Source organism: Aptenodytes patagonicus, chromosome 5, assembly GCF_965638725.1.
Source record: "Aptenodytes patagonicus chromosome 5, bAptPat1.pri.cur, whole genome shotgun sequence".
In the NCBI taxonomy this organism is placed as follows: domain Eukaryota; kingdom Metazoa; phylum Chordata; class Aves; order Sphenisciformes; family Spheniscidae; genus Aptenodytes; species Aptenodytes patagonicus.
This window is the reverse complement of record NC_134953.1, coordinates 76,184,511-76,196,199: the sequence shown is the minus strand read 5'-3', so window position 1 is coordinate 76,196,199 and position 11,689 is coordinate 76,184,511. Positions and strand designations below refer to the sequence as shown.

At 41.6% G+C, this 11,689-nt stretch overlaps 1 protein-coding gene across 4 annotated transcripts in view; it reads left to right on the top strand.

Moving 5' to 3' along the window:
* Positions 1-3,060: 3,060 nt before the first annotated feature.
* Positions 3,061-11,689, top strand: part of DIPK1A (divergent protein kinase domain 1A) — a 25,682-nt gene continuing 17,053 nt past the window's right edge. For 3 of the 4 annotated variants that reach the window (XM_076337743.1, XM_076337741.1, XM_076337740.1), the window contains exon 1: positions 3,061-3,329. In XM_076337743.1, the coding sequence (XP_076193858.1) occupies positions 3,263-3,329 (67 nt within the window). In that variant the 5' untranslated portion in view covers positions 3,061-3,262. Of the gene's footprint in view, positions 3,330-9,461; positions 9,474-11,689 lie in introns of those variants that run through there. The other variant, XM_076337742.1, reaches the window with a different exon arrangement.

Sequence of the window (11,689 nt, the reverse complement as noted above, 5' to 3'; positions counted from 1 at the left end):
TTCTCTTCCACAAAGACAAACCTAAGGAAGTAGGGTCTGTATAAAAACAGACTCCCAGACAGATCACTGAGCAAGCACCTTGATAGCTGGGTAATACAAAGAGAAAGAAACCTCTAAATTTTTGTAGACTTTATTTTAGGAAATGCAGGTGGTTTTATTTTAAACCATTGTCATGTTGTATATTGTGTAAATACATTTAATGAAAGTAATTACAAACCAAGGTAACTGGCAAATACTAAGGCATTCCATTCCTACTAGTGCTGTAATATTTTAAAACTGTGGTACTGCCCGGGATCACGGAATATTTCTTAGGCATATCCAAAGAATAAGAGTACTAATCCAGGAAGCCATGCTAGGCAGACTGAAAATTGGTAAAGCTGCTGTGAAAAAGAGAAGTCTTGTGATTATTAACATTAGAAGTCTTGTGATTATTAACATTAGCCAGAGGCTCCCTGCATATAATATGATGGTGGGGAGAGTGTGTGAACCCTGAGGATTTCCCATGGATTCTCTTATGATAGCACTCGACTTATATCGCTATGTGGGTGCAGCTGCTTCAAATAACTGTGTAAGAAGCAGTCCAGCACCATTGCAATAAGTTAATGTTTAGCTTTTGTTTAATGTTAAAACCTGTATTACTTGCTCAAGTAACACAGACTTTCCTTCAAAAGAAATTGGATAAAATTCTTTAGTATAAAGGTGCACATTATACTGAGTATCCTGAAGAATTCAGATTCTTCTCTGTAGTTTTCCGTTCTCCTCATTAGTCTCATATTTGCATTCATTGTATGTCCAGAATTTCTGGATGCTTCAGCACATGTAACCACCTTTAGGTTTTTCTGAGTTATTCTTAGTATGTAATAAGCTCCAAGTTGTCATAGAACTGAACGTGAAGGTAAGAAGGTATTATAAAACCACATTTACCTTTTGACAACGTGAGTGATAAACACTGCATTTGTATAATCAGCAGTTGATTTCTATCAGGCACACAAACCCTGCATCACTAGAATAACAACACTCAATGTTGATATAGCTGGATAGGAAACTTAAATATTAACAGGTAGCAATAAATCAGCATAACTTTTCCTGCTTGGGCATTAAAATATACCAAAGTCTTGGCACTGGCATACAAAAATGGATAATGTGTGAACTGCAGAATGGAAAGGCATGTGTGAATGGAAAGGCTGTACCGTAAGTAACATCAGTATGATTTATGTTGTATCTCAGTTGCTTTTCTGCATCTGCCCCCCGGTCTTCAGAATATTCCTTTGGTTTTACACACCCACTGAATGCCAAGCCAGTGCATGTTACACCTTTTCTGTTACTGTTCTGGCTTACATGGCCTAGCTTTTCGTGGGAGTTGCCTCTTCTGAGGCTTAACTGGGAATTCTGTTTAACAGGTAGCTGAAAAAGTCTGAAATGGCCATACTTTTTAGCATTAACAAAGCCTGGGCACAAAGAGTACTTGAAGAAGAACTAAACACTTTGGTGCTGGAATAAAGCACCTGCTCTCACAGATGACTAAGATCTCATGTACTTAGTGAAAAATATATCCCCTAATGAACATATGCCAGGAACTGTTTGGATCCAGACGTAACAGGAATGAAACATTTAGATCCTTGCCTGCCATATGGGAGACCCACATTTCATGATTACTCCCAGACTGTCATTCCGAGGGTTGGCATAGAGCACTGGATGAAGTAATGGCTTGAGATTATTCAGCAAAACGTTTAAATGTTTGCTCTGTGGTCTCCTCTTGTGTTGCCTTTCCGTTGCATGCCCGTCATCTAGATAAACTTGTGCAAACCACTGAACTGTAGAGGGAGGTGACGCAGAAAGCGCAGCCATCTGGGCCTGCCTGAATAGGAAGAGAAGAAAACACTCTTACTGGGAGAGTCGCTGGCTGTTATTAAAGCCAGGATTGCTTTTACAGGAGTGCCAAATCTTACTAATTAATTTTCAGATTTATACTTCAGAGTGACTCTGGCAGTGATTATATTATTCAAAAAGCGGTCGCAGACTGTTCTTGAATCTTAAAGCACAAGTCTCTCTAAATTCTGCAGTTTTAATACTTTGTGAGCTCCTAACATTTGGTTTCCAGATACACATCTTTCCTTAAGAGTAAGCCCTGCCAAAAAAACGTAACTTATTCTTACAGTAGTATTTTTGTGACCTGTCTTTGCATCAAAGAAGCCTTCTTTGGTAAGTGTACTGAACACCAAAAGCCGTAATATGCTACATTCATCTCCTCATTATTTTTATCCCCACGTCGTGGCATAATCTTTTTGCCCGAAGTCTCACAGCCAAAAAGCATCCGAACGGGAGACTCCCAGCTTCTGACTTTGACTCTGCTAAACACATTGCATTAAAAGAAGTCACAATCAAGTCATAAACACAAGAAGGCAGGAAAAAAAAAACCTTTACATAAGAAAGGACAATTTTACTTGCAGTTAACAGTGTTCCCACTAATTTCAATTGGGCTGGGACTTCTCACAGTGCGTGAAGCATAGGGAGATCCTCTGGTGAAGGAGCCATTGATAATTTTTTCCACCTTTTATGAGACTGATGTCCCTAATCTGTGTTAATAAGGGCCCAGGCAAAGGCTCCCTCCTTATTTTGGAGGAAATACTCCTTTTTTGAGTGTAACAGGCCCGCAGCTGTTTTTAATACCGTGTCCAGTAAATGACGGCAGCCTGTTCGCAATCAATGGGACACATTATTTATTAACTGAGTTCTTCATAATTGTCCCCAGACAGGGCCCGAGCCCTTTCTGCCAGACACGAGCGCCGAGGGGAACTCGGGGGGTGGCTCTCGGCTCGACGACACCCGTTCCCTCCCCTCACGGCCCGGGAGCGGGAACAGTGACAGGGACTGCCCCACCGCCTCGAGGTGCCTGAGGGGGGGAGAGGGGGCGGGGGCGAAGGGAGGCCCCGCCCGACGGGGCGGGGCCTCCCTTCGCCCCCGCCCCCTCTCCCCCCCTCAGCCCCGCCTCGCTCCCTCACAGCCGCCGCGATCCTCCCCTTTAAGCAGAGGGTGGCGGCGCGGGCGGGTTTCTGTGTCGGCCGAGGCGGCAGCTGCCCGCCCTTTTTGCCCGCTGACAGCTGCTGTCGCTCGGCCGCCGCCGGTGCCTGAGGGAGGGCGGCCGCCGCGCTCGCTCCCTCTTCCCTCGCCGCCGTGCCGTGCCGAGCCGGCGGCGCGGCTGCAGCCGCAGGCGGGGAAGCGCTCCTCACCGCTCCGCCTCCGATCGCCGCCCGCTGCGGGGATGTGTGATTGCCATGGCGAGGCGGCTCTTCCCGGGGGCCTGGCTCAGGAAACCCCACTACGCGCAGGTAGGCCGGCAGCGGGCCGTCCCCCGCGGCGGGCGGGTCGGGCCGGGCAGGGCAGGCCGGTGCCAGCACCCTTCCCTCCCCGCTCTCTCCCCCCGCAAAGTTACCTCAGGAGCGGGCGCCCCCCGCAGGGCTCGCCGCTTCTCCCGGCCCGGCGCGGGTGCGGCCGTCGTTCCCTCCCGCCGGCGCCTGGCGGCGGACGGGGCTCGGCTGCGCCGCGCTGCTGCTCGGCGGCTCGGCCGGCGGGAGGTCGCGGCGCCGGGGCTGAGGCGCTAGCCGCGGCCGGCGGGCCCCTTGGCGACGGGTATTGAGGCACGGGAGCAGGTGCCGGGCGGCCTCGGGGGCCGCGGTGCCTGTTGCCGCCCCTCCCGCCAGTCGGATCGGGCCTCTCTTGCCGCCTCCGGGGTGCAGCGAGCTCCACGGAGCGCCCTCCCCGAGCGGCCCGCGCCGCTCCTTGCTCGCCGACAGGACCTGTTACACGGCAGCCTGCCCGCCGGCTCCCTCGGCCCCCTCGGGCTCACAAGAGACTTTCAGTTGGTCAGCTACACCCGCGGCATTGCCAGGGCCCGGAGGAACCCTCATGCTTTTCTCCTCATGTCCCTCCTTTACACCTATCGCCGGTGCTGTGGACATCCATCCCATCAGAGGGTGGACTAGAGCTTGCCTGAGCAGACTCATTTTTTCACGTGTCCTAAAAGAATTAATGTCGGGCACTTTTCTTTTGCTGTCCAGTAGTTAGTTGCTCCATGCATTTGTGTATCCGTTCATAGACACACTTTTGTATTTACATATACAGGTACACGTTTGTATTACTTAAGTGATCTGTGTAAGGATGTTTTGGTTGAAAGTGCTGTGGCTGTCATGTAGCAGGAATTTCTAATGAAATGTGAATGTGAAATGTTAGTCAGTTATGAGCTCGTGGTACGTTGAGGGTTATTCTGTGGGGTTTCTTTTTTATCTGTTGCATTATATTTTAATTAAATTGTAACTAAAATGAGCATTTGTTGAGTTGGAGGGGATAAAGAGAATATTTTCTTATATATGCTACTTATATGTTCATCATCTGTTGATATCTTATTAAATGCTTTGTGATCATTGGATTAAAAAATGTAAACTTCATCCTGATGCATTTTAAAGTCTTGAATGTTTTAATTCTTCCTCATCTGGAACTTTTCCGATCTTACTCTCTTTTTGGAAGTACCATTTTGGAAGAAATGGGATGTAACATTTAAGGAGGAATGTATAGATACGGGTATAATCTTACCCTCTTTAGTATTTGTTTTACTGTATGTATCTGCAAATCTGGGTCAGTATCACTTGATTATTAGACCAGAAGAGATTGCTCTCGATCTATTTACTGAAGCAGACACTTGTACAGCATTTGGATTCCCATAGGAGAAAGCCTCTGATACAAATAAAAATGAATTCATAATCTCTATGCTACCTTTCAAATTAGGATTCTCCAAATTGTTTGCCCCCTTTGCCTTGATGATAAGTCTCTCTCTGATTATTATATTGTGATGTCTGATAACATTTTCCTCCATTCTTCTTCTCAACGTCGACTTTAAGGCCTTTCAATCAAAATACATTATTTTAAAATCTGCTGAGAAACAGGAAGACAGCAAGATCATTTATTAGAAAAGCCAAAGAAGTTAAATATTTGTTTCTATAGCAGATTAAAAAAATATTTCTGACTGTGCTTTCTTATACTGGAAGCTGCATTTGAATATTCTACAGATTTGTTTTAGGAGATCTAATAGTGGCTTTGTGAACATTAACATATTTTTCTGTGTTAGACAGTGAATGTATGTTGATATTTGATGCATCCATAGAATGGCAGCAAGCTATCAATATATTGGCTTTTCTTGTCACTGCATGTTACTGTTGGTACGTGACAAATATAGTCATGGTTTAACTATACTAATTGCTGAGTGCTTTATTGAGATTTGTCTCCAAAGAAGCCAATGCTCTCTTAAGTAAATGCTAGACTTTAACTCACTGAGATGTAGCTATGAGCAAGATGGAAAGATTTATGTAGTATTGCTATGCAATATTTCAAGTAGCACACCAGGGAAGATGATTGTACAATGGAAGGTATTGCTGAGCAACTTCCAAATTTTGTTGGCTGGTGTTCCAGACTTTTTGACAACTCTGTTGTGAAGTGAGTTGATAGAACATCAGGTTCTGCGAGACAGAACTTGATACCTGCTCTAGCTTTCCTGCTGTAATAGGAGCAGGATGCACTGAGTTGGTTTGCAACTCATACTCTATGGCAAATGTTCTATTATTATTATTATTATTTTACATGTTCTTTAGTTTTTATGCAGAATGCTAGACCCATCGGTAATCAGTTGATGATCTTTCTGGCTAAGAAGGATGTGCTGCCAAGTATCAGCTCATGTAAAAGGAGTAGGGCGAACTCTTAGATATCTTACCTCAGCCCAAAACCTAGTGATTAGGGATCCACAGAGACAATGTTAAAGTTTCATCACAAAACAGTAACTCTGAAATACAAAACTTTCCCATTGCTTAGACTGCAAAACAAATAAAACAACAAAAAAACCCTCAAACCTGACAAACTTTTAAACACTACTAAATACCACCAATCTAATAGGATTTTACAGTTGGGTGATTAACACTGTTGGGATTTGATTTGTGTTTTACAAGGAGAGGTTAGTGTCCCAAATTTGGGAGACATTGTCCTGAAGTTCTTTCTGATAGCTGTAGTTAGCAATTATGTCATGAGGCTGAGGGAAAGCCAGCAGGATTGTGCATGACAATAATCATGTAAAGAACACCTGCATGCTCGGAAGCTTTCTGGCCTCTAGAGATTCTGGACCAAGTTTACAGACTCTTGAGATGTCCCATGGAATTCAGTAATGTGCAAGAGACTGTCTTTGAAGGGCAAAAGAATAAACAAGTTTTAAAGCCCTACATAACAGAAATTTCCTATATCATCTCTTTCCTCTAAGATTTTAATCTTTTTTTTTTTTTTTTTTTGTTAACCTTTTAAGGGGAAACATCCTGTTTTCCATCTTGGTCATTATTTTATTTCAAAAGATATCCCCAACTCTGTTTACTCAGTTTGATTACTCAGGATACAAATAATTCAAGATGCTAGCATAACCTTAAGCATGCACTGTCTGCTCTTAAAAATGTCAATGTGTCCAGTACATGGCATCCAAGACAGTGTGGGCTAATATTCTCAGACATCATGTCAGCCTACCCGAAATAAATCCTATGATCCCTAAACCAACCTGAACAGAGAACAAAACAGGATTTCTAACATGATCAGCCTACAATTTTTTTTAATCTGTTTTTTCCTGTTGCTAATATGTAAAACAAATGGAGTGAGCAACTCAGATTTGGGGAAGATTAGCGCACCATGGTTATGTGGAATACTTTGCAGAATTAAGCTCTCTGTACTATTAAATAAACACTTTAATATTCTTTAACCATAAAAATGTTTTAAATAAAAAGTACACGTACCAAAAAACTGGCAAGTTATGTTGCATTTTGATCTGCTACTCTCCATATGCTTTGGAGTGCATCCAGGCTTGAGTTTTGCCGGACGTGGTTTTCCAGTTCTGTTCCAGGGGATGAATGTCTAATTATTATTCAATGCACATGACTTAGTAGAATATACAAGTGATGGAAGAAGTCAACTCTGTAGTATCTTTTTAAGCATTACAAGTGCTTTCCTTCATTCTTGCGTTCCTTGGCTCATACTTAAAAGTCTTGATGGAAGAGTGGAGCAGAAAAGAAAAATTGTTTCCTGGTTTTGAACACTTTCTTCCTTTTTTGATAATTTTGGAACTCTCAGTCCTTCTGTCACCCTGAATATGTTGTTTTTAAAAATGTTTCCTAGCAGTTTGTCACGATTCCAAATGAAGTCTGTCTATATGTATTGCCCCCTAATCTCTCTGACTTCTTGCTCGGAAATGTGTTCAAATGATCTGCATAGCATTATGTGCAGTAAGTCCGCTGTATTCAGGGTGCATTAGTGCACATGTGACCTAACCAGGCTCAGTAAATCTGTGTCCCTGCTGCATTAGTACAGCATGTGCACATCAGTTCTGATACTTCCGAGATGAAGTGGACTAAGTGTGTCTGCGCTCACAGACTGATTCTGGGGAGGAAATGGAAATTTGGTAGGGGGAATGTATGGGAAGAAACCAAATAACGATTGGGCCTTTTGCTGAACGTGGTAAGGAAGTCCTTAGAAAAGTAACTCCCTTTGAATCAAAGAGGATGGAACCTGGTGGTCTTCTGTAAGCAGATGTATGCTCTTGCCCATGCTCTGAACTGGCAGGACGTAAGTCTCTTGCAAGTCAAAAGCTACGCGACTGCATTGGCACAGTTCTGAGCCCAAAATAAATCTAGCTTCTCTGGAACTTCCTGCCAAGTATGCGATGTAGTCAGATGGCATTTGGGGAGGATTTTCTGTCCCAAACACATCCTCCTTCTGCCTGAGAAGGAGGACAAATTTGAATAAACCCATATATACGGTATTCTCTCCTATACTATGAATATGGTCAATACTCTGCAGTGGTCCTGAGGCCTGCAGACCACTGCTGGTCTCTGAGATTGTACTAAACGGTATACATTTAATACAAAATTGCATTAAATAGCACTTTGGTTTAAAGTTTAGTAGTATAAAGGTGCATGGAAGGAGTCAGCAAGAAACTTTGAGGAATGAAGACAGTTTGTTGTCCCAGAAGCTTTGGTTCCCAAGCATTTTTTACACATGAAACAGCTTTGCCTAAAACTGACAGATTTATTTCTATTGATCTTTCTCAGATTTTACCAGTAGTCTTGTGTGCTATAGTATTTATGTTCTACAATATTAGGCTTATTAGAAATAGTTAAAAAAAACCCCAAAACACAAACCACAAAAAAAAACCCTGTCTAAAGGAAATCACTGTATCTTATCTTTCAAATAGATGAAAGATAATCATTAGCTAAAACTCCTGATTCGTAGGAGCTTCCTCTTATGTATGTGTGGGGAAATACTGACAAATGTTAATTTATTAGAATTTTCAGTAATCCTATTAATAGAAGACATTTTGTAGGGAAGAGGCTTGTGACAGGCTTTAGAAAAGACCATTGCCATAATTGTTTGTAGAAATGAGGATGTGATAAAATAATTTTTAGTTCTCCCTGTAGGTGTTCTGCAATATTTTATTAAGGACTAGGTAATTAAATAGTTATGAAAGGTTCACTTCTAAAAACAAAAATCTATTTGGAAAAAAGCAAATACTTTTTTTATCTTTCCTGTTCAAACTCTGCCCCAAGCATCCTGGTTCTCTACAGACTTATTTTCCAGACTGACTGCAGCTGCGGAATAATAATCCTTCATATATTTTCATTTAGTATCTGTAAATGACAGTTGTGTCCTTCTTGTGGTTGCTTGTTCATAATAATCTGCACACACACACACCCCTTTTTTTTTTTCTTTTTTTCTTTTTTTTTTAAGTTTTATGAGCTTCTGTCTCACACAGATGTTGCTTGAATCACTGAAAACTGCCTGCCATTATGTTTGGTATCCTTTCATGTTTGTGGGTAGAATTTCACATAATAAAAGAAGTTCTCCTGTTACTTTGAATCTCTGAAAGTGTGTGTGATGGAGTTAGAGATTCAGATTTGGCTTCTGTGAGCTAGAAAGCCCTGGAAGACATGCTGATATGTTGAAGTAAACATAGCCAGAAACTCTGTACTGATGCAATTTTTGTCATGGGTTGTTTTTATGTGTGGTGTTGGGTATCAAAATGTGGAATGTATTGTGATAGTTTCTGGCAAATCATACTTCTCTTTGGAGAAATAAAACTAAAAATTGCATTTAAGAGAAAGCACTTAAAGTTGCCGGAAGGCTTGGTGCTTATCAGAAGAAAGGAGGTGTCTTGCTATAGCTTCTGCCTTGATTTGATTACTTTGTTTTGGGGCAATATCCATTTTATAGCAAAAAAATTATTTCCCTTTATGTTCCTTGTCTCCCAACTTAGATAATAGAACTTGAAGGAAATACTTGGAATGCTTTGTAGAATGCAATATGGGGTAAACTGGGACTTGGGCCATGCGAATAGATCCCCTACACCCTGCCCCAAAGAAGCTAAGTAAATCTAACACTGAACCTTTATCAGCATGATTGTAAGTATTGATGTTCATGCATGTGTTTCTTTGGCACAGAATTTTAGCATTGTTGAGATGTAAGTTATGTTCTTTTATATTGCAAGAGTAGATATTCTGGATGGAGTTTGTTTATAGATAGCAGTCTTGAAGAGGAAAAAAGTAGGAAATGCTATAATTGATTTGCGTAGTCTGTCCTGCCCTTGTGTTGCAGTCTGCCCTTTTGTGGCTAAAAGGAGGAAGCCATGAACTTAAATGTATTAAATTATGCCACTTGGATTGGAAACATTTTTTTAGCTTAATTTTAACTGGTCCTTTTACTTTCCGAAAGAAATAGTACCTAGACCTATCTGAAGAATGGGACTTAAAGGGAAAGTGTTTCCTTCAAGAACGTGCAGAGGGTATGTCAAGATATGAGATGACTTCTGGTAGGATTCAAAAAAGTTAATGTGAAGAAACATAATTAAACTCCATAAATGAAAGAAACTTGAAAATTAAAGTACATGAGATGATAGAGAAAGCACCCAGCTTCGCTGCTGAATTCTTAAATTATGATGATTGTACTATAGTGCTGTTTACTTAAAAAAAACACCAAAGAAACTAAAAAACCAAAAACCCCCACATTTCTGGAGAAAGCTTTTATGTGTAGGAATGTAATCTGTCAGCTTTTCCAGTTGCTGTAGGCCTAGTGCTAGATGGAGGATAGGAGACTACCATTCTTTCTTGCTCTATATAGTGTATCTCAGCAGCTCTAGGCTGAGTAAAGAGTGTGGGAAGTTGGGTAGGGAGGAAGAGGACTTACCTGAAACGCCAAGCAAGATCCCCCCCCCTTTTTTTTTTTTGCTGGCAGCAAATTTAGGTAGAATATCATAAGCTGTTTAAAAACATAAATCCTTTTCAGATTGGATGCTCAAGAGTTTTGTTGCTGGAGTTCTGTGGGAGTGTGATGGTTGTGTTTGGGATTTATTTATTTTATGAAATACATGATGAAACTTTGTCTGAGATTAGGTTCACAACACTACACTGGTGGTATATATTTAGGTGGAAAATAAAATTTCTTAAGTTAGCTCTGTGGCAGTGTGCATGCAAGAAGTTAAGGATGGTTTGAGTCAGCCTTTGCCAATGCAGCCATTCTCATTTCAGCCTGGCACATCTTAATTGTACTTAGTCAGTAAGGGGACTAACAGCTGAGCTCTGTGGAGTGTTGCTGGGGTAGTCCAAGATGCTCCTCTGACCCCATGCTCCATTAGGAGCTAAAGTGGCAGAGTGAGCATGCGTCCATACCTTAGCTACTCCAGCTCATTACTGGTTTGACTACTGGAAACTTCCAGCGAAAGTATTTTTTCATGAAGAGGATGATTCTCAGAGTGTGAGACCTAAGTGTGTTTGCTTCTAGAGACTCTGCTATGTGGTGGTGACCTTTGACAGAGGATTTGGGCAAGGGAGTGGAAGTGGAAATAATGGGCAGCTGTTTGCTCAGTTGACTAGAAGTCAATCCCAACAAAAAGATGAGTACAAAAACCTAATGAACATGCCTTAATTTCATAGTTATCAATAATTGAATATGATCTGATTTTCTGAAAATACCATGCTTTAATTACAAATAGCTTTTGTACCTCTCTTCAGATGCTGCTGTATCCCATTGTGCTTGCAAATGCAAAGCAGGTCATTCTTTCTGTTTGATGCTGTATCTAGTTACAGAAACGTTAGACCAAAGTAAAAATAGATGAATGACTCAGATAATTTCAGGAACTGTACTACAGAGCACTCATTGGTATTATTACTATGTTGAAACCAGCAAAAAACCCCCAACCCTCTAAGTTATGAAACCATGAGTTTTTAGGTGGTATAAGAACAAATAAAAATAAGTAAATTATTACAGACGCCATTAAACCTGCATGACTATACTATAGTAGTTCTTATTTGTAAGTGCTAAAACTATTATGTATCATCTGTCCTTCAACCAGCAGAAAGTATGAAGGTAGCAAAGAAAAAGCACATTGTGTTCTCTAGACGGACTGAGAAAAATCTGTTTGCATGCTCACAACTGATCCAGATCAGGCGATCTCTCAGTCTTGTACCTTAAATGTTTTTGATCTGCTGGTTTGGTTCACCTCTCAGTTCAAAACTGTGTTTCAAGAGACCTCTGCTGGAGGGCTGCCTCAGGGCTGGTAACCTGGGCTTCCTGGGACAGATCTGCTGGGGAAGAATAGGACTCTTTGGTTTTGTTTTGGTTT